Consider the following 27455-nt stretch of genomic DNA (forward strand, 5'->3'; position numbering starts at 1 on the left):
AATCCACGAATATACCTACTTTAATGCGACCAAAAATGTAGGTAAGTACTTGGAACGGGAATGCCCCTAAATAATTGTATAAATCCACTCCACCAAACCTTATCAATCCCAACAGTACGTAAAATTTAGTAGGTACATAGGTAGTACATAACATATATCGTAAAAACAAAATAATATTTATATTACATGAGACTTGATAAAGAAAATCCCGTTTTCCCTGATGAATTTCTAAAGTATTTCCCCTATTTAGCATATATATAAAGGAAAATCGTTCTTTGGAATCTATTGTTGTATTGAAGTCGTGTTGAGAAGGGTCTATTTTTTTGGATAAATCAAAATGAAGGTGTTCATTTACTGTGTGCTGATGGTTATGTCAATGGCTGACGTTAGTGTTGGCGGTTCGTATATGTATTGTTTTTTTTTAATTATTTTTAACTTTTATACTATGGTCCATTTGTGCATGGGATACACTCGCAAGGGACGCGTACACACAAACCAACATTATATACGCAAATGTATACAAAACAAAAAATTTTTTGGACGATCGTATAAAAGTTATATTTACTCATTAGCAATATATCTTACTTAATAGCAACTTCTTTGTCAAAGTAATTAATTCATTATCTCGCAAAACTTTTTTCTTGGCTACACTTTCTTTAACATTTTTGTGTAGTTGTTGTTTATTTGTTACTTGTCCAAGATCTAAATCACAAACTTACATGTTAACTTTTATCTCAATTGGTTCAGTAGTCTCGAAACAAAGTAGCTGTGATGGTAGAACACACAGACAGGTGCAAAATATTTAAATATAGCGAATATAACCAAGATAGTAAACCCTATCCACGCATGTGCAACTCACACTTGACCGATTATTATAAAGAATTTGTGGCTGGCTGCGTTGCATTACAATCCTTGCATAAAACAAAGTCATCTGCCACGTCTGTCTGTTTGTTAACGATAAACTCAAAAACAATTGATCGAATTTTATGCAAAGGAAGGTTTAAATTGTAGAATAATTTATTCTGTTTTTACCCAAGCAAAGCGGGAACGGGGATTCTACTAATAGAATGATCATCAATAATCATCATCAACAGACATTTAAACGTCCCCACTGCTGGGGCACTGGCCTTCCTTGCGGATGGAGAAGGAGAATGCTACAGAAAAAACGCGCACGTATACATTACGTAGTTGGCGTCGACCATAATATATTTTCTGATATTTTTACTTGACCGCCAATTATTTGCTCTGAAACCGATATAGGTCAAGTTTGACGCGTAATTTATTACTTCACTCACGATAATTGTGATAACCTAATTTATTAGCTATATTAAATCAATATAGTAGGGGTATACTCTCTCGAGTACTATACTGTATTGATAAGAATGGATAATGTGCTAGCTAACAATGTGTTTAATTAAATTCAAAACTCAAAATCAATGATAAAACGCTATATAGATATATATATATATATATATATATTGCGGCTATGTGTGTACTTAAGAGATATTAAAGAAAAATAATTATATACCTAGTTAATATTAAATATATTTTAAAATATTTATTTGGCTTCTGGCCAAACAAATAGTGTGTTTATTCGAGCTTCGCTCAAAACTACTGGATTTAATTTGATTGATGAAGATTTCATACTTGCATAACGCGTTTCAGCGCGACACGTTGCATAGAATCCAAGATATTGTTAATAATAAGTTATGAGCGGAATAAACGAGGCCAAAGTGGACAAAAGCTAGGCCGAGGCAAAGACAGGAGACAAAAGGAATATGTGTTTCGTGTCGTATCAAGAGGTGAAGCAATAAGCTATGAAGTGAGAGCAATGGAAGGTACTCAACCGACAAGAGCCTCGCTCTTTTTACGAGATGATCGCGTCAAATTTCAAATTTCCAAGTCCAAATAACATTACCTATAGATGTTTATCTAATGTTTGGTGCGTATAGATAACTATGTACTCGTATAGGTTGAAGGAAATCCTCGTCGAAAATGTTGATAATTATAAATGCCTCTACCCGCCAGTGGTTATGGTTAGGGCGTTCAGTCGTAATTGTTACTACGTACTAAACTATTAACACTGTCTAGTTTAGTAAGGTTAACACTTTCCCAACAGAACATAAATTTTATACCTTACGTTCTTTGCAGATTGTTAAACACGATTAAGGGAAAAGGCTGTAAACTATATATTATTCTCACAGGCGATGGACTGGCAACCAGTCATTATTTTCATCTAAATGCTGTTTCATCTGCGCATGACCCCAGTTATATTCAGGGCTGTGACGCCCCAAAGCTCAGGATTATCGTAAAAAGATTAATAATAATATAATTTATTGTTTTTACCAGACTGAAGCAAGGACAGGCCGCTAATAAGAAATAAAGACATATATATTAACTAGGTTTATCTATTAACTAGATGTTGCCCGGGGCTTCGCCCCGTGGGAATATTGAGATAAAATATAGCCGTAGATGTAACTTTGGATGGATGTACCTTTCTAATGGTGAAAGAATTTTTGAAATCGGTCAGGTAGTTTCGGAGATTACCCGCCTCAAACATACAAACTCACAAACGCTTACCTCTTTATAATAAAAGTATAGATTTATCTATTTCAGACACCTGCGATATAGTCCCTATATCCCAATGGGGGGGTGAGGCATCGTCACGTGTTAGCAAACTACCTCATCCTGTGGACTTGGTGGTCGTCCAGCACACTGCGTCTGCGGACTGCCTAACTGACGAGCAGTGTGAAAGCACCCTTAGAGGCATTCGATATTATCACAAACATGAGCTGGGATACGACGATATTGCGCAATCGTAAGTTTCAATTTATAAAGGACTAGATGTTGCCCGGGGCTTCGCTCCCGTGGCAATTTTGAGATGAAATATAGACTATAGCAATCTTGGATAATGTATTCTAATGGTGAATGAATTTTTGAAATCGGTTTTTGTAATTAAATTTTTGCATTTAATAACGTTGTTCTTATCGGTAGAATAGCTTCCATTTCCATCATTACTCTGCCATTGATTTCATCTCCCTATACGACATAACTCCTGCCTTCTCCTTCAACTGATCTCTTCTATAATGTTTTACCATTTTATCATACTAAACAAAAAATATATTAACATGGTTTTTTAATATTTTTCCGTTACCAATTCCCCTTTATTTCCCAAGGGTTGTATGTTCCGTACTCTTACAACGAGCTTTTTCCAATATGTACAAATTATTTTGAAACTGAATAAATAGTAATAGTTTAGAATGAAATTTAGTAAGATATCCATTGAAAATCCATACTTTTTTTGTCTGTTACGCTTTCACGTCTGAGCCGATTTTGACGAAATTTAGAATGGATATCGTCAATGTTCGGATGGCAACAGCTCAATCTACAGATTTAGCTAGCTCCAAACCAAGGCTTATGTTATCGTACAATAACTCAACGATACTCACTAAAGTTTATAACATTATATAAATAAAGAAACGTTAAAGATTTATGTCAATTTAATTTGTACGTATAAACGATGGCCGAACACTTAATTTGATTTCAAAGTTAGATATTGCTCACTAAAACTTAAAATTTGCAGAACTCAACTCAGTAACTCCACCTCACTCACACTCCTACTCCTGAAAAAGGATTTATCTTGACATATGTCTGTCTGTCCACACTTGAGACCCTTTTATTCAAGATCAATGTCTTTGTATGAACAACGTGCGCGAGTTTTTCATCCTAGCTTTACTTACTACTATAACTAGCTTTACTTACTTTATAAAGTGATCCTTTCAGTTACCATTTCCATTTTATTTTCTCTATAGACTTTTCGAATGAAATATATATAGACTTTTTGAATGTTTTATTAAATATACTTTACATTTTAACGCAAAAAGTATTAAGATGAATTTTGATGAAATTCAGTACAGTTCTACAATGAATCCTGAACTACTACATAGGGTACTTTTTATACCGAAGTTCTGTAGGGAATATGAATTAACTATGAGTATATTAATTTTATTTAGTATACCTCTCCTTTATATAGTCTCGTACTCTAATGAAATACCTAAACAATTTGCCATTTGTTGAATTCTTTTTTTTTTTCTCATATTAATTTATAGTTTCTTGATTGGCGGCAACGGAAAAGTGTATGAGGGAGCGGGCTGGTCCCGCGTGGGCGCACACACACGGAATTACAACAACAGATCTGTCGCCATTTCCTTCGTGGGAAACTTTATGAGTAAGTGTTATTTACGTTAGAATTTTTAGATTATTATAATAAAGATTACAATTCAGCAACCGGTTCCAACGTATCTATTACTGCAATCCTAATTAATCTTATAAATGCGTAAGTAAGTCTGTTCAGAACCTTTCCTCCCGGAAAAATAGCTGCTCCCGTGGGATATCACGCAGGCGAAGCCACGAAAATAGGTACGATTCAGAGCTTCTTTGATACTCTTGTAGTAATAAGAGATATAGAAAATGAAGCTCATTAACTAATACTAAAAATATAAGTATAAACTAGTGAACTAATTAACTAAGGTCTAACTACACCTAGATCACTTCCTGGTTTGATATTGATAAATCGAATGATATGATATTATTATGACAACACGGCGGATACCGGAAGGTAACCACAGGAAATGTGCAATTAAACATAGAACATTATTTATCCATCTACTTTGGATTAGTCCTATCTTGAAAGTCGGGTAACAAATACTACTATTTCCACTTTACTTGTTCCAGACAAACTCCCATCATCAAAGGCGTTGCAAGCAGCTCTAGACCTTATTACCTTCGGCGTCAAGAACGATTATCTCTCAGCAGACTACCACGTGGTGGGTCACAGGCAGGTGTCCCGCACCCTCAGTCCTGGAGACGTCCTGCAGAAGGAAGTGGAGGTCTGGCCTCATTGGATACAGAATATAAATTGATTTTTATTCTATCGATGGCGGAGAATCAAGACGCAATAAATAAACAAATTGTTTGACTGGCGCAATAGCACCGTTTCGTAAAGTAGACGTAAGTTTTGTTTTGTAAAGTGTTCTTTAGTTATTAAAAGTAACTAATTATTCAAATCTTTTTGTTTTAATATTCGCACACACGTTGGCCGATCGAGTCAAAAATCGACTGCTCTCAATTTGCGAAGCATATATTCCTGAAAACACGCAGCATTCATTTTCAGCAGTCAATGTGTTAGGGGTGTTAGGATAGAATATTGTGTATATACCCTTACGTGGTAAACTATGGTGAAAATCATAGTTAAAAGAAAAAGTGAAAATAAATTAAAATTAAACTCGATTGAACAAAAAAATCAATCAATACATTGTAAATAATACTTCAATTAGGTGGAATTTTGGTCAGATAAGAACTACGTGACGTGCAAATAGCAAAAGAAATAAAATTAGTAAGTCTTTAGGTTTGATTGTCTCAACTACTTTTTTTTAAAATAACTGTGATGCAAGTAACAATGATCTTTTCATGTATTAACGGGTAAATATAATGAAAAATAATCGCCTTTGTTATATAAATAGTTGATTATAGAAGACATATTGACCTAAATGTGTCGGTTATCTAACAGGAAGAACGTATAGAATTCAATAGATAAATAACCGGTCATATCCCGGTGATATCATGTATCAAAGGGCCATTATAAGCCCAAATACACAATACCACGTCTTGTGTATACCGACTAATTACGTAGGAAACAAATGTTTGGCTATGCCGCTCCCGCTTAGCCCTGGAATAAGAGGCAAACCCATGGCAAACCCTAGAAATACTGGCTTGATATCGTGATATGCGTGCTAATGGTCTGACAACACTGATGCCGACGACCGTGGGAACTGGAGACGAAAAAGTAGGAAAGCGGACCCTGGGCTCCGATGGTCAATGGCTTAGTAAGACACAGGGAAAACGTAGGTTAGCTTTGATATTGAAAAGAAAATAATGAAGAAACTAGCTAATAAATAATTCAGCTTGCTTTGCCTACCTCCAAGGACAAAGCCAAGTTTAAAAAAATATTTCAAAAAGGAGACGAATTGTTTTTAAAACATTTTGCCGAAAAATTACGGAACATTCCTGCCGAAACAAGTAGTATGTACACGATGTCGTTCATATTTCTAAAACATTTATTTATTTATTGAATAACAGACAAGCAACTTCTGCAGTTGATGCGTGTAAATCAGTCAGCGTTAAAAATTTTATAGTCAGTTCACTTTATAAAGTCAACATTGCCATTTACATGGTGTTTGGAGATGAATTTAAGGGTACATTCTCGTAATGTTTATATTTACTAACTCTTAAGTTTAACATATACTTAAGAGTTGGTTAATTAACATTACATTTTATGCCATGTATATATTTGTTGGACAAATCCTTAGAAATGAATCCCCTGGATACGTGACTTCCGACATGTTTGAAGCTAATCTGGCTGCATGTTGACAATCAACATTTGTTCATCGTTACCCTAAGTCGACTATAATGAACACAGTCTCTTAGGGATAACAATTTAAAATGAAGGAATACTTAATTACTTTCAACTCGCATAGAATTATGATTATCATAAGATATAAATCTATAAATAGTACATATATTTACGAGTATAGTTTTTTTTCTTTATGTACCTTTACTACTTATAAGTTACTTAGCAATTACGTATAATATCTAGGTACAATACATAGCCAGGACATAAAGATCTGGCTAGAATAGATTATAGCATTTTAGAGGCGTAATAAAGTTATAAGGATTTTATCGCCAATTTAATTTTCGTTATTAAACACATTATATTACAATATTTCAGACCAAATCTTAAGCTAAATTTAACAATAATATTGGAATAAAATATAGATACAGTTATTTATATATGATATCAAAATTGTATAAATATATACTTATCACAGTTAGATAATTATGTGACACGAGTATATGGATTATATTATAATTAATGAATTTTTATAAATTAATAATAAAACATAATTTTATGAATTTTATTTTTATTTTTCCTTCGTTGATGCACGATCATACTCGTATATTATCGCATAATAATACTCGTATGTGTCATTCCACGAAGAAACCAACTCGCATCAGACGATTCACTTGCTAATTTTAATTATAGACTAGAGGTCTATTCCGGCTTCGCTCGGGTAAATTATACACCTGAACCTTCCTCAGGAATCGCACTATCTATAGATGAAACTGTACAAAAATCCGTCTGTAGTTTAAAAACTTTTTCTTAAACTTATCGGTAGAGTTTGTGACGTAGATCTTCAATAAAAGAAATATATTCACTAATTCATTTATAATTGTCAATTCCTTTACGTCAACAAATGTATAATGTTCCAATACAATTTATATTCATAATTACATTAAGACATAGATAATATTATAATTAATATCTTTAAATTCGTATAACAGTGCATGAATTCAATATAGGTGAGTCGACAAGAAAAAAGAACGACTTCACACATTGGATTGTACCAACGCACCGGTGATTTAGAGACGAAAATAGTCTAGTGTAGCCACCCCCTTTATGCACCAAACAAAAAATATTATTTATGTCCACTTGTGGCAGTCGCATAAATGTCCATAAATATCAGACATTTTGACACAATAATTTAGGAATGGCAATAAACATTTGAAATATGAGGGTTTACAACACTTGTCTTAATCTATGCTAAAATAAAGTGAGTCGTATCCAGTTATCTTATAAATATTACATATGATATCTTGATAGTTGTATTTCCTCATGGCTGAGGGTCGTGGTCATTACGTGGAATGAAACACACACAACAACTCTCTTGGCATTATTAATGGAGTGGCTTGCCATTGCTTTCTACATTTCACACACAAGTTAATAATCAACCAGTGTGCAGGTTTCACGATGTTTTCCTTCACTGGAAGCAGGCGGTGGTCGATGAACATGATACATGTGTCAGATTGGTATCAAACTCATGTGGCACGAGTAGGATTCGAACTTGGAACCTTTCGATCAACAGGCGGGTGTCTTAACCACTACACCACCAAAGCTTCATATATGCTATTAATATTATCTATATTCCAGATTATTTAAACATATTTAAGTATCAAAATCTAACAAGTGATCAAAACAATTGTGCTATGTAATTGCTTTCGTTCGCACTTTCTTGTGGGTGCCAGCTGAAGATCAGCAGTTGCTCGGAAAACCGAGTGACATAGCGCTGAGCTGTAGCCCTTTTGTGCTGCTGTGGCACGCAGATGCATGGTTAGTATTAGGCAAAATCTAACGTATTTTTTCTAAATCGTTATATTACTGAATGTATATGTGTGGTATATAACAAAATGAATATTTGAGAACAAATCAATATTTTTATCTATTTTTGTGAACAAATAAATATTTTTATCTATCTGTCTATCATACAGACAGGCGCGATAAGGATGCGCATATGTCGTAAGCGACTGTCCTTTATAAAGTACCTTTTCTCGTGGAGCTTCAACAGTACGTACGGTGTTTCGCCAAACATTAAATAAAATTTTAAATACAGTACGGATTATCGCCGTTGAACAATTTTATTTTTAATTCTGGATCAATTTGTTTACATTATCCTAATGCATGCTGACGCAGAGCTGAATGGTAATTGCATTCGGCATTCATAAAGGTTCAACCACGTTACAAATAGGGTAAGGTTCCACTAGAAATGTGTGAAGTGATTAAGTTGTGATGCTAAAGTACGACAGCGTGCGATCCGTTTCACTAGATGCTTACTATGTAGATGCACTATTAAAAAAAAGATAATCTTATACTAATTTAGCCTGTAGTCATGTCCGATTTTCAGCAATAATACACTGGATAGGGAAAAAGCCTGTAGATGATAAAACTGAAAATCATATCATTTATTCGCAAAACAAGGTTACAGAGCTCTTAAATTTACATTCGGTCACCCTTGTCGGTCACCTAGGTAGAAAGCAGTGGAATTGCAGCCTTATAAGGAAAAACGCGGGAAATGGCCCAGCCAAACTCCACTGTAATTTTGGTAATTGACCGCAACACATCTCCAACAAATTAAAATAAATGACGGTGAAAAAAGGGAAAAGTTTCGTGCAAAAATTACGTATGCTTACGACACATTTCGGTTTTTGTACAATAAAGGAGAACGAATTGTCGTCAGTCATTATTAACGTGACTATTTATTTTACAAACCAAACCAAAATCGGGACAGCTTCGCATCCCAGAGTTTCTTTTAGGTACACCGGCATTGAGAACCGCAAAAGTTCCCGTTTTCAGGACGAAAAACGGGACAGTCCCGGTTAAATCGTCCCGATTGGACGGAGCCTATCCCGGTTTGCGATTTGTCACATTCACGTTAGCCATTATGTATTTTAATATTTATAACTTTTTTTTTAATAACGCCATTTTTTTAAATTGTAATCAACCTGTATTGATTTTCCCACCATTTCCATATTATCCCACTGCTGGGTAAAGGCCTACCTTTACCCAGCAGTGGGTACTTACTTCTTTTTCACACCGCTTTGTCTATTGCTAGTCTATTTAAATAGTTTTAGTATTAAGAACAATCGATATTGACGACCTCCATGGCCCGGGTTTGATTCCCGATCGGGTCATGATGGAAAATGATTTTTCAGATTGACCTGGGTCTTGGATGTTTTTCTATATATGTAAGTATATGTTTATAGAATATAGTATCGTTGAGTTAGTGTGTGATTTGTCCATATTCTTTAAAAAAATTTCTACATAGGAATTGATGTTATGATTTATTATTCAAGTAAACGACCTTGCCAGAGGTATCTAATTGAAATCTGACCTAGTAACAGGTAACCTATTTGTATGTTTGTTTGGTTTGCGTCAATATAATTATCAGATCCGCTAGCTGTATCGGATAATATCCAATGATATGACGAGGTAAATTAGTTTCCATAATATAAATTCTAAAAATTACAATATCTAGCTTCGATGTCCAATCGTATTATTCATTGGGATGATTATCATTGGTTGAAAACATTAGAAAATTTTATCAGGAATTAACTCAAAACCTACAGGACCGGTTTTTTATTAAATTTGGCACAGAAACATGACGGCTTCAAGTAACATAGGCTACTTTTTCATTCTGGTTTTACACGAGCGTAGCCGTGACGGGCCACTAGTTATATATATATATTGTTTCATTATATTATTGTTCTTAAATACGTTGTTTGTATTTAAACTATGATTATATGTATATGGCGTATGGTTCCGCCTCGGCGGCTTGTGGTTCCGCCCTGAAATAGCACCACTACATAATCCATCCCAAGAAGAAGCAGACAGTCGGTTTCAAAAATTTAAGGTTGTTATTTGACGCTGACCTCGGGGTTTGCGGCGTAGTAGCCCCGAAAACAGCTGAAAGCGTGAGAGAGTAAATCTGATTATGTAAAATGTAGTAATGTAACGCCTGTGAAATAGGCCGTTATTATTCATAAAGCAATAACTTCGTTTAAGAAACCTTCCTGTGAGATAACGTTATTGAAACCATCACAAACCTTTTATGTTGGTCGTTATTATGCGGCTGACAACGTTTCATTACTGCGTTACACCTTTCAATTTTCGCGACTTTTCTTCGAGGAAACCCGAGTTTAATATGAATTGAAAAGGACAGGCTTTAGGACAAAAGCTAGATTAGACAATTAATATTGTTAGGTATATATGTTTGACCTAATGACGAATAATTATCGTAATAAATATGTTCAAATAAGAGTAGCAGATTACTCTAGGAATTATACTCGGAAGTATCACAGAGACACTAAAATACTTAAATATCGAAGTTTGTAAGTAAAATCGTGTACAGATCATCTGAGGATAATAAAACAAAAACAGCTAGCGATTACGTAGGTGCTGTGACAAACAATAATAAACACATGAGTATGCGACTTAAATAATTATTATTTTCAATCAGTGGTTCTCAAAATGTACAATAATGTTGGAGGCTTCTATGGGTATAGTAGAAAGATCTGTTAAAAATTGGATGCCATTTATTTTCCACATATATTTTTCTTAGTTTTGCTATCCAATGTAATGATCATTTAATGGTTTTTAATATAGTTAATTCGAATTCGAAAATTGTTAATTCGAAAAGCTTTGACCAATATACAAATTTTCCAAGTCCTAATAATATATGTTTTTCATTAACCAGACATAGGTAGAATTATAGTAACGAACCGATCAGAATGCAATGCAATTATATGTATTGAAATGAATTGTGTAATTCATTTCTCAATTATTTAACACCATACCTAAATGACAACAGAGTCTACTAAAATATCGCGCTTAAATACACACCATTCGAATCGAAGCTATGGTTATGGTGTACAGTTTGAGGACCTGTGTTTATATTATATTGTATTACGTAGATCTGCCGTCATCTTGCGCGCATTAATTATTCGCAGTAAAACCTTAACTGGAAAATTCTAAAGGTTACAGTGAGCAGTAAACAGAGATTATGATCATTTTGTATGATAAAGTTACTTTTTAATGACATACAAATACGTCAAACGCATTTCATGTTAGCCTGAATAGCCTCTATACTATGGCAAGAAAGGCGACTTTGCAGCGAATTTGAAAAGTTAATGTGCTGACCATACCACATGTGGTCGCAGTAGAATTGAATAATTAAAAAAACCACAGCGATTGTAATCTAGTATGACGTATTTTTTCTCAATATATTTCCGTTAGGACGTCAAGGACTTCAAGGAATGCATTATTATAGTATTTGTTTTTATTTGTATATTTTTATAAGTAGTTGGACAAAATTAATCATTTAGATGTCACATAAATTTTGTAATGTTTTTGAGCACCTTGAATAAAATCTGACGTCAGTGTAAATATTGGTTAGAAAATCCCCAGCAGTAAGACTACTCGGTAAGACTACAGAGAAAAACCGATAATAAAATTATAAGATGAGAAAGAAAAAAAAAATGTATTTCTGAACGTTTCGTTACCTTAAAAGTTGAAATGAGAACGTATAAAGAGTCTAGACTAGACATAACCTTAAAACTTCCTTAATCTTCAATTAGCACTAACTTGTCAAAATAATTTAAGTTAAGTTCAATGTATCCTCCACAACCAACCCTTCCTCTAAGGATTTGTTCACAGAAATATGAAAAATATAACACAATGTATGCGACTTTTTGTGTCCAAAACATATATAAATGTATCCAATGTGTCCAAAACACGTGTGATGTGCGATCATCCTTTTGTGTACGAAACAGCGACATTCATATAAAAATTGCAGATGTCCTTTCTAGATATATACTATACTATTCTGATTTCTGTGGACCTGATTCAGCCGGATAAATCTACTTTAGATGATACAAACATTAGGAATATTTGTAACCCTGGAGACCAAAAACTTTCCTCAATTATTGTTTGTTATACAATGTCTCGAAAGATATTATCCAAGTGTATATTCTACCTCATTTCACATCCAAAGCCAATCTCACGGATTGTCGACTGGTTATATTAAACCGGTGTAAGATAATGATTTCATACTACAAGTTCAAGGTAGACCAGGCTATATTAATTTTGGAATGGAGTTTGTTGACGCTAAATTTGACATTTTGATTGCGATAAAATTAGTTAGGGATTCTCGAAGAATCTAATTATAATAGCACGTGTTTCTGACGTTAAAGTTGATACTTTAGACACCTGTTATGACGTTGGGCTGATGCCCACCGGAAAAATTAATGCGAATGAATTACCCATGCAGACGAACTTTGTACCCAGGTCTGCCTCTGGTAAATAGATTAAAATTATCTTCAAAATCAATAAATATCTTTATATATTTTCTATAAAGCGTCTTCTTACAGCTTATAATGGTTTAGTGGAATCAATACTTAGAGATGGAATAATTTTCTAAGGCAATTCGACGGCCAAGGATCAATATCCTTGGATCCAATTTTAAAAGCAATCTTTTAAAATGCAAAAACATTGTATTCGCGCAATGTTTGGACTCCTGTCTGTATATACACATGTTTTTTGCAAATATTGTTTTCTTTCTTTCCTTAGTATGAAGTGGGGCTCCGAACTTTAGGGTCTTATGTACTTCCCTCTACTCACCCGCAGCGGGATTTCTGAAACAGGACTGCATAAGCTTCAGAATGTCACCTGTGTTGACGCAATGATTGTTAATCTCTCGGACCAATCCCACATTGAGTACCTATAGTCTGTGAAGAAAGTGAAGAATATAAATGAGCGCGCTGTCTCCTGTTAGCGGGCAACACTGGGTGTTTAAAAACCAATCGTGAACATTCTATTTGGTATTGCAATGACAAAAAAATCAGTTCGTTAAAAATAAGTTTTCTCCACTTTCTTGATAGACTGTAATACGAGACTATTACAGTCTGTCAAGAAAGTGGAGAGATAGCCTTATCAACAGACCTAACATTAACACTAAGAAATTACTGAGATTTTTATAGACCAATCTCAGTTTATTTTCTTCGCTAATTAGTAATCGCTCAGTAATCACAGTCATAACAGTAGATAAGAGGTCAATAAGCTCTTGATAAAGATATAGATTTTGTAACTACTAATGAAAAATTAATATTTTTATTTTACTATATGCCATAAAATTTATTCATTAATTACAAATCGTTGAAGTTACAGCTTCAAGTAAAATCATCAATTCAGTAATCGTATATCAGAAGTACAGCACAAAATATGAAGATTCGAATCCGGATCTCCGAAATATGAATTACGAAAATACGTAGAACCTATAATTTACTAAACCGGATCCATTATTTAATTTATCAACGTATTAAATCACAATCACAATATTTACAAAAAAATAATAACCCAGTAATTCAAAAGACAAAGTGACGTCAAGAGAATTGTAATGTAACATCACACGACTTGATCTTGACAGTGACTTTAGTTATAACGTTTTTGCGTCAGTTAATCAAAGGCTATTCAACAAGTTTGTAAAAACCCTTAACGAAGACAACATCTATTAGTACGAATCGAACCAATTGACGTCGATAATTTAAACTTGGAATGCTCTTGCGCATATATAAATCGAAGGGGGGCGCGGTTGCGTCAAACCGTATCGAACGCTTGTGCTGTGAAGACGTGTTTGTGCAATCATTGTGAAAATGTATACCAATCCGTTTGAGCGTAAACATTCATCTTTAAGACAAACATTGGATCGCATTATAGTGGAGACCAGACATAGCATCAGGAAGAAGCTGAGCCTGAATATATCAAGGGCTAGTTCATCGTCTAGTACGTCTTCGAGATCCTCAATTTACGAGTTCAAGAAGTACAATGAGGAGAGATGAAAGTGCCGTGTTCTGTGTGGATAACAGTTTTTTGTGATGCTAGTTCTGCTCAATGAAAAGGTTGGTTACTATCACTTTCTAAGGATTAATGAACTCATGATTATGAACTACGCGAATATCAATCATTACTTTGATAGGGATGAATGGAAGAACCTCTACATCAAGTATACACTAGCTGCGCCCCGGGACTTTGCTGCCGTGAGAATTTCGGGATAAAAAGTATTCAATGTGTTATTCCAGGTTATATTCTGTACTCGTGTACCAAATTTCATAACAATCGATCCAGTAGATTTTTCGTGAAAGAGTAACAAACATACATACATCCTCATAAACTTGCGCATGTATAATATTAATAGGACATATAAAAGTAATTCCACAATAAAAGTCTATTCATACACAGAAAACAAAATACTGGGACTTTTTTCACTAATAAAAATACTATAAACGAACTTCGTAAATGGAATCATTTCAAGTTTTTCATTAATTGCAGTTTTTGTAGTTTGTTTTATAACGATTATTACTTAGATACTCAAGTTCTACATCGTAAAAGCATTGTTTATTAAGTACTTACTTATATTTGATGAACAATAATTTAAAAGAAGAATCAAATCGTAGCCTGCTGCAATATTTTGTTACATGAAATGAATGATCTTTGCATAGAATTGAACATTAAGTAAACTAAAATTAAAAAATAACAAATATAATTACATTTTGAACACGGGTAGATTACATTGCATAAATGAGTCTAGGGTAGATAGAGTTCAAGTAGATCTTCCGTTTTAACATATATGAGTTTTTGTAAACGTTTAAAATTTAACTTGTTAATTTAAAGTTGATATTATTGTTGATTTTTTTTTTTTTTTTGTAAATCAAAGAAAAAATTTTTGTAAATCACCGAAGCATATGTTTTCGCAAAATCATGCATAATATTTCTAAATTGGCTTGAAGTCTGAAGCACTACGATGGATCGTTATGAATACCTCTCAACATAAAAGGAGCACTTAACTCAATTCAGAATGTCGTTCTATTTGCGACAGACATCCGAAATTTTCCTACAAAATGATAAATTACCGTGAGTGATACTTACGTAAATATAATCAAACGCTGCCTTTTTATGTTCCTCCAATTTTTGAGTGGAGCACGGTACTTCTTAACTTCAATGGAATGAACAACTGAAAGTTTGTCCTGCCAATATACGAGATTTCGATCACACTATAAATTAATTGTTTACGAAACCCCCGACACCGATTTTTCTTGCATCCTCTCATCACCTAGAAAAGAACTGACAGTTTTCACTCCAAACGCCTGAATCATGGTAAAAACTAGTTACAGAATCTTTGGATGAGTTGACGACATACTATATTTTTTGTACTAAAATCTCCAAGGGATGTAACTTCCCTGACACAGCTACTTAAGTGGACATTCTACGATTTCTAGCAAACAAATATATATTTTTATATATTAGGATATACTAGCTTATGCCCGCGGCTTCACACGCGTTCGTTTCGTGCGTCCGCTTATAACTTATTATTGTTAATTTCTCGGATTTTATACAACTTAACCTATACCAGATTTTAATTGAGATCCATCCGCTATAAAACTCTAAAGACAAAAACAAACATACAGACAAAAAGTCTATTAAAAATTGTTTTGGCTCCTATTAGTCTCATAGTCTTCCATAATTATACTATTTTCTTACGTACAAACATAGCCCACTTAGTTTTAATATCTATAGATAATTTGTCTAATGATCGTTTTTCTTTGTTACAGTCAGAACAGAGAACATCGGACGTCAATCTCACGTCACTCGAGCCATTACAAACGCCCGAATGAGTGTTAATGAAGATATAACTTAGAAAATATATCATTTTAATTGTCAAAACGATTTGTTTCATTATCTGCCCGACAATATTTACCGAAAACTTCAATGTGTCCTAAATAAACCTGGTATTTTCCATTTTATTTAATCTCTTCCTATAAATAATAAATAATAATAATAATAAATGAACTTTATTGCAAAGAATAGAGTTTAGGTACATATGGAGCAAAGGCGGGCTTATTGCTCAGCAATCTCTTCCAGCCAACCTTTGGGTAGAGAAGAGGAACAAATTAGCAGGCGATGGGCGCAGCAACCGGCAAATACAATGAACATAATGATAAATATACATACATTTACTTACATAAATAGATACATAAACAAATAAATACAATATAAATAAACATACATAAACATAAACACTTATACAAACAGAAATATGAAGATTTGAACAAATGAACAAGACGAAAGAAGAATAATACTTAACAAAATAATAACAACATACAAAATAATGTTTTATTGTTTAAAGGAGTCTTAATAGCATTATTTTTAGTTAGAATATAGGTAGCATCTGTTCAAGGATGCATCTGTTAGAAGTTTCTACTCTGAGATCTGAATTTATTTTGTGTTTATAATATACTACTATATATTAATACTATTGGATACCAATCAAATAATTATTTATGTAGTAAACTGATTATACAGTTATTGAATGAAATCTGAGTCCAGTGTTAACAATAACACTAAATAAAATAGAATTCAATATAAAATAGTTAAACTGGCGAATACTGTGTTAAAAATATAGTTCAGCTGAAAATTTCCGGTCACTCACACATTCATGTAAGAAATTAATTCATGTAAGCTTATGATACAAATTATACTGAAAGAACATAATTTATCAAAAAAATAGAAGATAATCTTGCACCTGGTAGTTAATATCCAAGATAATGGAACTAGGAAATTAATATATCTTAACTAGTGACCTGACCCGGCTCTGCACGGATTCGTTTAAAATAAATAAATAGCAGTGAAAAATAAAACTATATTATAAATACTAAATTAATTTAAATAAAAAATATAGTGAAAACTACACTAAAATCCATAGAGTGGTTTTAAAAAAACAGTTTAGAAACAAACAAACGCGGGGGTACTGCGTTTTTTAATACCGGCTACACACTATATCGTCAATCTCAGATAAATGCCGAATGCAAAATATTGCGTAGTTTGTAGGAAACACCGGCAATGTACGTCGAAACCGCAAAGTTTGGCGAACTGTTTACTGATAGTGTGGAGCCAGCATATGTAGTGATATCAGGTTCAGTAAAAACACGAGCATAACCCGGCTGACTATACCCTTTGGCGCTCCTTTGAGCGCCACGCAAAACCAGAATCTCTTTGGCGTTGATAAATTAGATTCTACAACCAAAACTCGAATTCGGTCCTTTGATGGGATACTGGTTAATTTCGAATGCAGTAGGTGTCGAATAACCTCGTGAGATTTAATTAAAATGTATTTCACAGAAATTATCACTAATTTTGTACATAATAAAGGTCAGTGCATAATAAAGGACGTGATAGGCATTCTTAAATTTCTCTTTATTGAATGGCATCGAATAAAAATCGAATTTAAAGCTGTATTATATAACTAAACAGTTTAAAATCATCAATCAAATCGTCATGTATAATTATCATAAAAAAATTGATTAGTATAAAATCGGAATCCGTCAGATAACCAGTTTTTGCGGACTGAATTTATGGATTCCCAGGACTATATATGAGAATATAATTTTATACTATAACAATGCTAACTTTAACCTGACTTAATCCATATAAATTCTAGTTAGCAAGAAAATCATTATTCCTAACTAACATGACGAAATAAAGTTACCAATAAGATTCAAACTTTTACGGCATGATAGTATAATATAGTATTTTTTGTTTTTGTTTATAAATACTACCTTTCTTTGCCTAGTAAATTCTGATTGGAATTAAACAAAATGATTAAATTTTTTGAACATATCATTAATATACCTGAGGCTCCGAGAATGTTTATTAGACTACCACACAATAACCACTGAATAGATTTTAATGAAAATTGGTATACTAAATTTGGTAGAATATAAACGTAAGGACCATAAAGTAATTTTATCTCGAGATTTCTGATGATCTAGATATTTTATGGTAAGTTTATACTTATGGCTATGGTAACGTGCTACGTGTATGTTTCGAAGTATTGTAGGCATACCGGACTTCGACGATTTGCGGTTAAGAAAGAAACCGGAAAATGCTCGTTTAAAAGCGAGATAATATTTCTGTATAAAATCAAAGTAAAAAATGTATAAATAAAGTACTCTCTACCTATCAATGTTTTCGCTTATATGGAACCAAAAATCGTGTTAGCCACAAAACAGATAAATACTTGTAAAGAAATAAAGAGTGTGTATTCAGAGACAACAAAGATTTCATTTTCGACATACTCTTGGAATAGGAAAATAATTGTGCGAAAAATTGTTCGATTTGCTTTTATTACAACTAATTTCTTTATATTAATTAAAAAGTCATTAATTTTTCTAGAGGTTTCGGTAAATATTGATGACATTATTTAGACAATATTTGTATATAGTAACGCTGTATGATTCACAAACGACATTTGGGTACCTAATTGACAAATTAGCCATTTGATTATGCGTCAATTGACTGGAGTAATTACATAATTAGTATTAATTAATAAATCGCTCAAATTGCACGTGTTTTCCGCCGTAGAATAAAACCACTCCATATGCTAAAGAGGATATCGTACAAAGCGACTAAGGGATAAAAAACCTTAACAGCTGAGTGAGAGAGTGCAGGCGATCGTAACAAAGCAGCCAAATTATTTACATTTTTAGATGTACTCTGAACACTGAAGGTGGTTTTTAACGTGGACTTCGTTCTTGGGTTGTGAACGAATACAAGAGAATGGGAGTCTCAATAGTTCAAATTCTATTACTGACATTTAAGTTATTATCCCAATAAACGGGCAATTTATATCGCATTCAATACGTATGCAAATAACTGAAAGTTTTTTGTTGTATACTTAGTTGCTCACAAATTTAGTCGTAACGCTAAGAAGGGTCGGGAAGTTCCCTCTATTGTGGTTGAGCTTCGCGATGGCTGACTCACGCGTCAACTCGTGAACGGCTGCTGCCGGGGGAAACTGGTCAGCTCGAACTCTTATTAAAAGCTTTTTCGTTTGGTTAATAATAGGTACATATAATTATTTTTTCCTTTCATCAGCAATCGATCACAATCATAATATGTTTCAGTATACCTTTTGACTATTATGTACTTTATTGTGTACTTACATTGTTATATTACTGATAAATAAATTATACATACATTTATATTTAAAAAATGGTAAGCCCTTCTGGCATGATAGGGACCAACACTGTTTGAATGAGTTTCTTTGGGCACTTCTTCTCAGCAGTGGTCGTTCCGAAATGCTTTTGTAGCTTTGGTGAATATCATTTAATTTAGAATATGATGTGAAAAAGTGCCCGTGAAGGCCTAATTTCTGAATAAAAGATTTGATTTTGATTTTGAAGTGTGTGTGTGAAAGAAGTAACATCAAATATAAAAAGTAATATAGAAAATATATTCATAATTTCGGTAAATTATAATTTTACATTGCTTGGAAAGAAATATGTAGTAATTGATTGAAAATTATAAGATTGGCGTATTTTATCTCGCAAACCTAATAACTTCATAATTGAAAATAAACAATGCTTGCTTTTTATGTCTATTCAATGTATACTAGAAATCTCATAAATGTAATGAATGATTGGATTTGTATTGTAAACATATCTTCACATTATCTTAATTATTTATAGCTAGAGAACGAGTATATTTATTTAATATACTCAGCAAAGATGTCCATTATATTAAATTAAATCAATATTATGTTACAATCAAATCTTATTGTATAAATAGATAATAGATCTACAAGGATAAAATATTTAACATTTTATCGACTGTGTAATATTTATGTCATTAAAATTCGCATAATTGATTATTATCGGCCACAATTTGTAATAAGAATAAATATTTATCACAATTTCATTATTGAAATAAAGCCCTACTTTTATCTCGTCTACTCATTCGCTTCTTCCCGGCTGTGACCTCAGAAGAAAATGTGTAGTCTATTTGGAATGCTATTGTAACCTAGCTATCTAGGCTTTATATTAGTCGCCTCGTAAGACATCCACAGAGGCGATAATTGATCGCATAATAAATATTGAGAAAAACACTTAAATCACGTTGTGCGTTGCGTGAATCGATAACAGTTCTTTATATCACAAGTATATCTCTCATCAAGTTATATCTCGTGTCGCTGACGTAATAGTAGTGAAACATTTGACCAAACCAGTTAGTTGTGACAGGTTAACTAATATTACTAAACCGTGACTTCAAAGTTAAGAAGAATGTAGGTTGATTAAGAATCATTCATTCAACATTATAATGAGGTTCTTGTTCTGAGTTCTTTCCATCGTTCTTTCTCTCCTTTATCTGGTCCATACAAGCACTTCTTAGCAACAACCTTTTCTTCTTTTCGCTTCTATTATGTTTTTAATCAGATTATCATGTCATATTGGTGACATTTTTCCACGCCTCGACTCTCCTTGCGAACCGGTGCAAATGCGCCGTTGAAACGGGTTAATTTTAAATTGTGTTTTTCATTACCAACCTCTAGTACCTACTATAATCATTAAAACATAATATAATTATAAATGAGATATAATAACTAACTACCGCATATTAAGAAGAATGACATAGGTTATTTTTCTAATAATTTTAACAACTGTCTCACACTTAATCACTTTAATATGTCTATTGTGTTTCGATAAACAATATAGAAGTTACACAATAAATTTCGCAATAAACTAGCGAAGACCAATTAAAAATGGTAGATATTTAGTGCAACAATGTACGGAATGCTTTGCAAAACGATAGATATGTACCTAACAGGACATTGGTTTATATTTTTTTCATATGATTGAATCTTATTTTTGACTGTAATTTCATTAATAATAACAATAACTGAATGATTATTCTCGTCCACAACTATTTTTTTTACAGCTGACAACAATATAAAGTAAAAGTAAACAGGGAACCAGTATGAAAATAAAGTTTAATAAAGTAAAAATGGCCTTTTCGAATGTTAATTTATCTATCTCTAATATATTTATCTAAAAAACAATAATGGTAAACCCTTTTGGCATGATACAGACCAACACTGTTTAAATGAGTTCCTTTCGGCATTGCTTCTCAGCAGTGATCGTTCCGCCTTGAAAATATACTTATATTTTAATTATATAAATAATTTTAAATTCGGAATGCTTTTCTTTTCTCAATTGAAAACTTACCAATATTAAACCAATATTTAATTTTAAGATTTTTAAAAATAATACAACAGTTTGCTTGTATTTTGTGTCAAATACAGTCATCGTAATATAAGCTATAGCTTCTTAGTCTTTCCAAAACTACCTTAAAAACAACTGAGCACAAACTCGTCTAAAATTATTAAGGTTACAAGATTCCTACAGCAGCATGTATCTTATATTCGGCCATTAAAACTTGTCCCCCACACACTGTATCACAATATTCTCTAACAAGCAATTAATTTTCAGCTTAACTGTATCAAACTCGGGCCTGCATTAAATTGCCTTTTAGACATTGATTGGGAACACTTGGCCAATTCGTTCTATTTCATGTTTATCAGTGTTTTATTGCAGTGTATTCAGTTTGCCGCCATTTCTAATTCCCTTATTATCTTATTTACAGAATCGTGTCTTTATAGAGATGGCAATATGTATTTTTTGATTTATAATTAATAATTAATTATCAATAACAGTTAGATATTAATGATTTTTTTTTTCAAAAAGAGATGGAAGAAGAAGCTTTGATATTTCTGAATTTAATTGTGTGTAGAAAACTTACTAAATCATTATTTCATTTGTTAGTTTAATACAAAATACCTAGTGTTTTCTTATCTCAAGACACATTTAAACGGATTTTCTGATATATACTAGTTTACCTAGGTCAATTACTAATTTTAAGTAAATTTGTGCTCTTAGCTCGATTTCGTCCTGAATCGAAATGTGATTATCCTTTTAAATTTGACAAAGAAGGGTTAATACAGTGTAAAAACACATATAACCCACATCTAGGACTAGAACAGTCAAATTCCATTATGCAGAATTCATTTTGATATATACCGGAACCAGAGCAATGTGCTGCTAAATTCTAATTGCACATTTCAGGGTTTATTACCGCACATTCAATATCATTTCCAGTGATAATGTCCGTACACTCGTCTATTGGTACTGGTCCGGTAAACAAAACAGACTGTTATCATTCTGACCCTAATCATTAGTTGTTTGACCGCACGAATCGATGTGCGTCCGACTACCACGCTGGACAAAACGTGATGGTGATAAATTATGTTTGGGCAACGGTCTTATCATTTAAAGTCTTTTACAGTGTCGATGAGGATGTGAAGAAAGAAAGAAGTCTTACGCGTACTTTTTAGCCTTTAAAATTGATCGTTTTCGCACACGATTTCGCATAATTTCATTAAAGATTCTAAACAATCTATAAAAGTACGTAAAACATACCCTAAAGATTGACCCTCTTCTGCTCAGGACTATAAATTCATTGGACTGAATCTGGACGCAAAGAAAAGACCATTTTGGTCCGACCGTTACCCACGTCTGCACTAAATTAATTACGAAATGCGTGTGCGAGTTTCGTATCTAGTTTATCTGTGAATCGTTTAGCTATTTATAGATTGTTTAATTTTAAAAAATTAAAACTTTTCACTGATATACGTTAAATGTGTTTGTAAATCGACGTTTTGGGAAGTTGTCGTCTAGGGTAAGTACTTTACTTACATACTGACGCTGTAAAGTACACTTCACGTCTACCATACTTCCTGCTAATACCTATTTTCCGTGCACAATTTTATAATTATCAGTTTTATCTCAAATGTGGTCAAAACAGAAGTTGAATTAGAGGAAAACCTTGAAGTAATATTGAGAAAGCGGTGTCAAAATACTCCGACAACATCATGATCTCGAATAAAAAATTCTATTCATTTATTATACGTCAAAGGTCTCAGGAGATTTTGATGTCATCATCCATGCGTAGTGTACGCATCTATCTTCTATCTGTAGCAATTTAACAACTGAATCGTTCAATCTTTTGGACACCAATCTGTGGAAATATTTCTTTTTTATTTGCCTCTCCATCACTGAATGTTAACTTTTACGGTGAACGTAATTCAGCTCTGAAATTTTCACGGGAGCCAAGCTGCGGTTAACAGTTACATACTAAATGTTCATCAAAATAACGGAGTGGAATTTCACTCAACAGTTACGCCGACAGACGCCGTATTTATTATAATAGAAAGGAAATCTCTAAGACTATTCTACCTTATACATCCGAAAATTTTCCACCGGAATAGTCAGTATACTTTCCTTAAATGCGAGTGAGTAAAGATCAAGGAAGACTCAAGTAATCCACTCAAGAAAAATGTACTGTATGGAATTTGATAAATTAACACAGGATTTTGAAACATTCCCACGGGAGCGCTGATCTGCCCAGCACCACAAATAAGTAGTTTCAAAGTACAATTTCCTTGATTTAGTTTCCAAACTGCAATATTATAAACGAGAAATTAAAGAAATATTTTGAAAATAATTTCAAAACAAATTAACCCATCAAAAACTTTGACATGCTCTCGCGCGTCTGTGATCGGTTTCAATATCGTATTCATTTGAATTCTCTTTGACCTGTGATCTCGTGTATCGCATATCCATAAATCAATTTTGCCATCTCTCGAAATTGTTACTCGATCATATCCATCAATCGTTTAGCTTTATTTGTGTCTATTCTTCATTTTGCAGTTAACCAAGTTTTGTCATAGTTTGGCTCGTGTCCTTGAATCTGGAAAAAATAACAGATTTGAAATTGTTTTAAACATTATTTTTAAATTTTTAAACACATGTCTCTCTTTATATTTGCGATTAATCATCAAAATGGCTGGTAGGGTCGGTACAGCTTGTCCCAGCTGTTACTTTACCAGAACCCCATTCATCTCTTCTTTTGTCTTTCTCTACTTCTTTTCCTATAAATACAAGTTATAAAATGTTTTTTTTAAACCAAATAAACAGTCGTTTATACTTTGGACTGACCACATTTCTAGTGACAAAAATCAATACTACAGTTTAAAAATTATATTTAGATAATAAATGTAAAAAACTCTTAAATACCTACAGCTAAAAAATCGTATTGTACATTAAATGTAAAGAGAATTTTCCTTTCAATTCCAAAGTTGGTTAGTATTTAACGGGGAAATGAGCTTGTAACAAATTATCACGGAAAATGGCGAGGAGTGGCATAATTTATCAATTTCTTTTTAATTCTTTTGAAATGTTTTCAAGAGATCTGCTGTCATTTTCTTATGCTATACTTTTTAGCGATCCGTTGCAAAAAACGCTTCATACAGTTTAGAATTCCAAATTTATCCGTCTAGTTTTCAGTTAAATAAATTAGTAAGTCGGAAAAAGTGAAATTTTGTCTGTTTGTAATCTTATTATTGCATCAACCAATATCAATTTTCATTGGTAATGAAGGAAGGCAAATTCTTTTGTTACTACGGAACCTTTTCTATATGTGAAAATATGTATTCAAAAATTTATTCTACCTTCGCTGACTTTCAGTCGGTTCAGTAAATCTATTTTGTTTTCGTAAAATAATGTAAATATATTTGTTATAAAAAATATTTACAAAGTAACTTATAAGAACTGTCTACTGTTGTTTTCTAAAGACAAATCATCTAATTATAATATTCAAATAGACATCTTACAATGTATTAATGTTTACTGGTGTTCTTGACTTAATATTCGCAGTTTGGTAAAAACAACCAATGGAAATAGTAAACAAATCACAATTTGGTAGCTTGAAAGAGATTTAACAATTTATGTAGTGAAAAGCTCGACAGAAGAGTTGAAAATGCATTTGATTAAATTGTAGTTAGTAGGTACAGTCTACGGCACATACATATGTCCAAATCCAAGGTAAATAGTCCCTATCTCAGCTGGATTGATGTTGAACTAAGTATACATTTTGAGCGCCGAAAATCTAACAAATTTTTTTCATGTTTTCGGTGACCAAAGACTTCCTAGCAGCAAATTCTAATTGATTGTATGTACCTTAATATTTCAACAAGACAGAGACAAAATGCTAAAAGTAAATCCTGTTAATATTATTAATACGAAAGTTTGAATATGTGTGTATGCAAAATCTATTGGATGGATTGTAATGAAATTTGGTACATGGGTAGAATATAACCTGAAATAATACATAGTATTATTTATATTATATATATATATATATATATAGATAACTCTAGATCATGATTGAGATGACATTGAATCGCTGAGGGTAACCTAACCTGTAGCTGACTATACATTACCGTTGCAGCGCTTGGAACGAATAAACACTAAATAAATTTGCGAACACTTTTCTATTTTATCGTCGAACGAAACATTTAGTATTCACTATAAATTAATTAGTGACTGAGATTAAATCTTGATATGGTTATTTTTGTAATTGATATGTTCGTATTTATTTAATAGATGCTTAGTTAGAAAACTTAATTAAGTACTAATTAAATCTTTGATCGTCTTAATTTTTTGTGGACCAGTTGTGTGGACTTTGGTCCGTGGACTAGTCCACACAATGTAATGAAGCAAATATTAATTTCGAAATATCTCCTTCCGAATAGAATCTTGTATTTGAATACGTAATAAGTCTAAAGTTGTTGACACTTTTCATATATTCATATTACCTCTGATTTTGCCTAAATATGGAAAATATTTCTATTACCCTCTTTGTTTCTTTCTACGTTCTCTTCATTACTTGCAAAATACATTCATCACTCTTTTTAATTATATATTAAAATAAACAAATTCTTTACTATAGACAAAATCCAAATTACTTAAATGTTAATAACAATTGTTAGTAACAGTAATGTTAATAACAAAGTTATGTAAATGAATATGTTTAACAGCCACCCGATTCCGACATTTCGTCTGCTAAATCCTCCATTAACATAAATTTACATTTTACAATAATGACACAACAAACAGTTCCTGCAGACGACACGAGACGCTGTATCGCAACCAATCAGTAAATAATTTGACCAACAATTTCATAACTGTTGTAGTAACATTAAATACACACCGGCGACTATGAACTTGACCCTTGGGGTTTTGCAAGCCACCACTCGTGCGCCACCACTCCAGTGAAAGACGCGCCGGCAGTCGCACGCGCAGCCAAAATTATTTTTTAATATTGGACTACTAATTCCTACGCTTCAATCACAAGTGAATAGAATAAGACGCAGCGCAACACAACTCCTCTCTCTCTCTATGTGCTATCTGTGACGCCCAAAGCCCGGAGATGTGTTTAAAAAAATAACCTTTGAAAAATATACGTGTGATTTTACGACCGGCAGTCAAAACGACACTACAATCATCAACGCATTCTCCAATATGTTCCCAAACCCATTCGATAGAAAACATTCAACTATAAGACAAGTATTAGATCGAATCTTCAAAGAATCAAAATCTACTATGAAAACTGGTCTGTCGAGAAAGAACAGTAGTAGCTCCTCATGTTCAAACTCCTCGGATCGAAGAAAACCTTTTGTTGGATTCGGATTGAGGAGCTGAAAGGAATTGCCTTCTCTGCTATGTTCTCACTTGTCGCGTTTCACTACGAAAACATTGGTAAGTTTATGTAGCTGCTCATGTTTTAGGTGCTTCATTAGTGGTAATGTTAAAAATTTGACGACCTCGGTGGCGCGGTGGTAAAGTGCTTTCCTCTGAACCGAGAGGTCCCGGGTTCAATCCCCGATCGGGTCATGATGGAAAATGATATTTTTCTGACTGGCCTGGGTCTTGGATGTTTATCTATATATGTATTTGTTATAAAATATAGTATCGTTGAGTTAGTATCCTATAACACAAGTCTCGAACTTACTTTGGGGCTAGCTCAATCTGTGTGATTTGTCCTAATATATTATTATATATTATTATAATTTGAAAGAATCAAATCACGTTCAACTTCTGACGTAGACTGGAAACATAATTGCCTGACCTTACAAAAGAATGATTCACAATTCTTGATGGAGTACATTTAATTCTATCCACAATATCAAGTATAGCGCAAATGAAACGTATTAAGCGACTTCCCTCCATAAAGTACCTTTTCTCGTGGAGCTGACTAATGTCCCCCGCTGCCACTCACA

At 33.0% G+C, this 27455-nt stretch overlaps 1 protein-coding gene and 2 long non-coding RNA genes across 4 annotated transcripts; 2 read left to right on the forward strand and 1 right to left on the reverse strand.

The window, feature by feature from the left end:
- Nucleotides 1-274: 274 nt before the first annotated feature.
- Nucleotides 275-5028, forward strand: LOC128671246 (peptidoglycan recognition protein-like). 2 transcript variants are annotated; one of them, XM_053747574.2, is made up of 4 exons: nucleotides 275-398; nucleotides 2617-2818; nucleotides 4110-4228; nucleotides 4735-5026. In XM_053747574.2, exons 1-4 carry the CDS (start codon nucleotides 338-340, stop codon nucleotides 4920-4922), a joined length of 570 nt encoding a protein of 189 aa, XP_053603549.1. In that variant the 5' UTR covers nucleotides 275-337; the 3' UTR covers nucleotides 4923-5026. The 2 variants fall into 2 exon arrangements, with proteins under 2 accessions (XP_053603549.1, XP_053603547.1); XM_053747572.2 differs by having other exon boundaries at nucleotides 277-398; nucleotides 2602-2818; nucleotides 4735-5028.
- Nucleotides 5029-13618: 8590 nt separating this feature from the next.
- On the forward strand, nucleotides 13619-16168 carry LOC128671506 (uncharacterized). The gene is made up of 2 exons (XR_008404854.1): nucleotides 13619-14346; nucleotides 16057-16168. It is a non-coding gene; the product is annotated as an uncharacterized LOC128671506 (long non-coding RNA).
- Nucleotides 16169-22452: 6284 nt separating this feature from the next.
- On the reverse strand, nucleotides 22453-26511 carry LOC128671502 (uncharacterized). The gene is made up of 3 exons (XR_008404853.1): nucleotides 26387-26511; nucleotides 23932-24085; nucleotides 22453-23353 (listed from the first exon to the last, which is right to left on the reverse strand). It is a non-coding gene; the product is annotated as an uncharacterized LOC128671502 (long non-coding RNA).
- Nucleotides 26512-27455: the final 944 nt, after the last annotated feature.

The sequence above is a fragment of the Plodia interpunctella genome, chromosome 7 (assembly GCF_027563975.2).
Source record: "Plodia interpunctella isolate USDA-ARS_2022_Savannah chromosome 7, ilPloInte3.2, whole genome shotgun sequence".
In the NCBI taxonomy this organism is placed as follows: domain Eukaryota; kingdom Metazoa; phylum Arthropoda; class Insecta; order Lepidoptera; family Pyralidae; genus Plodia; species Plodia interpunctella.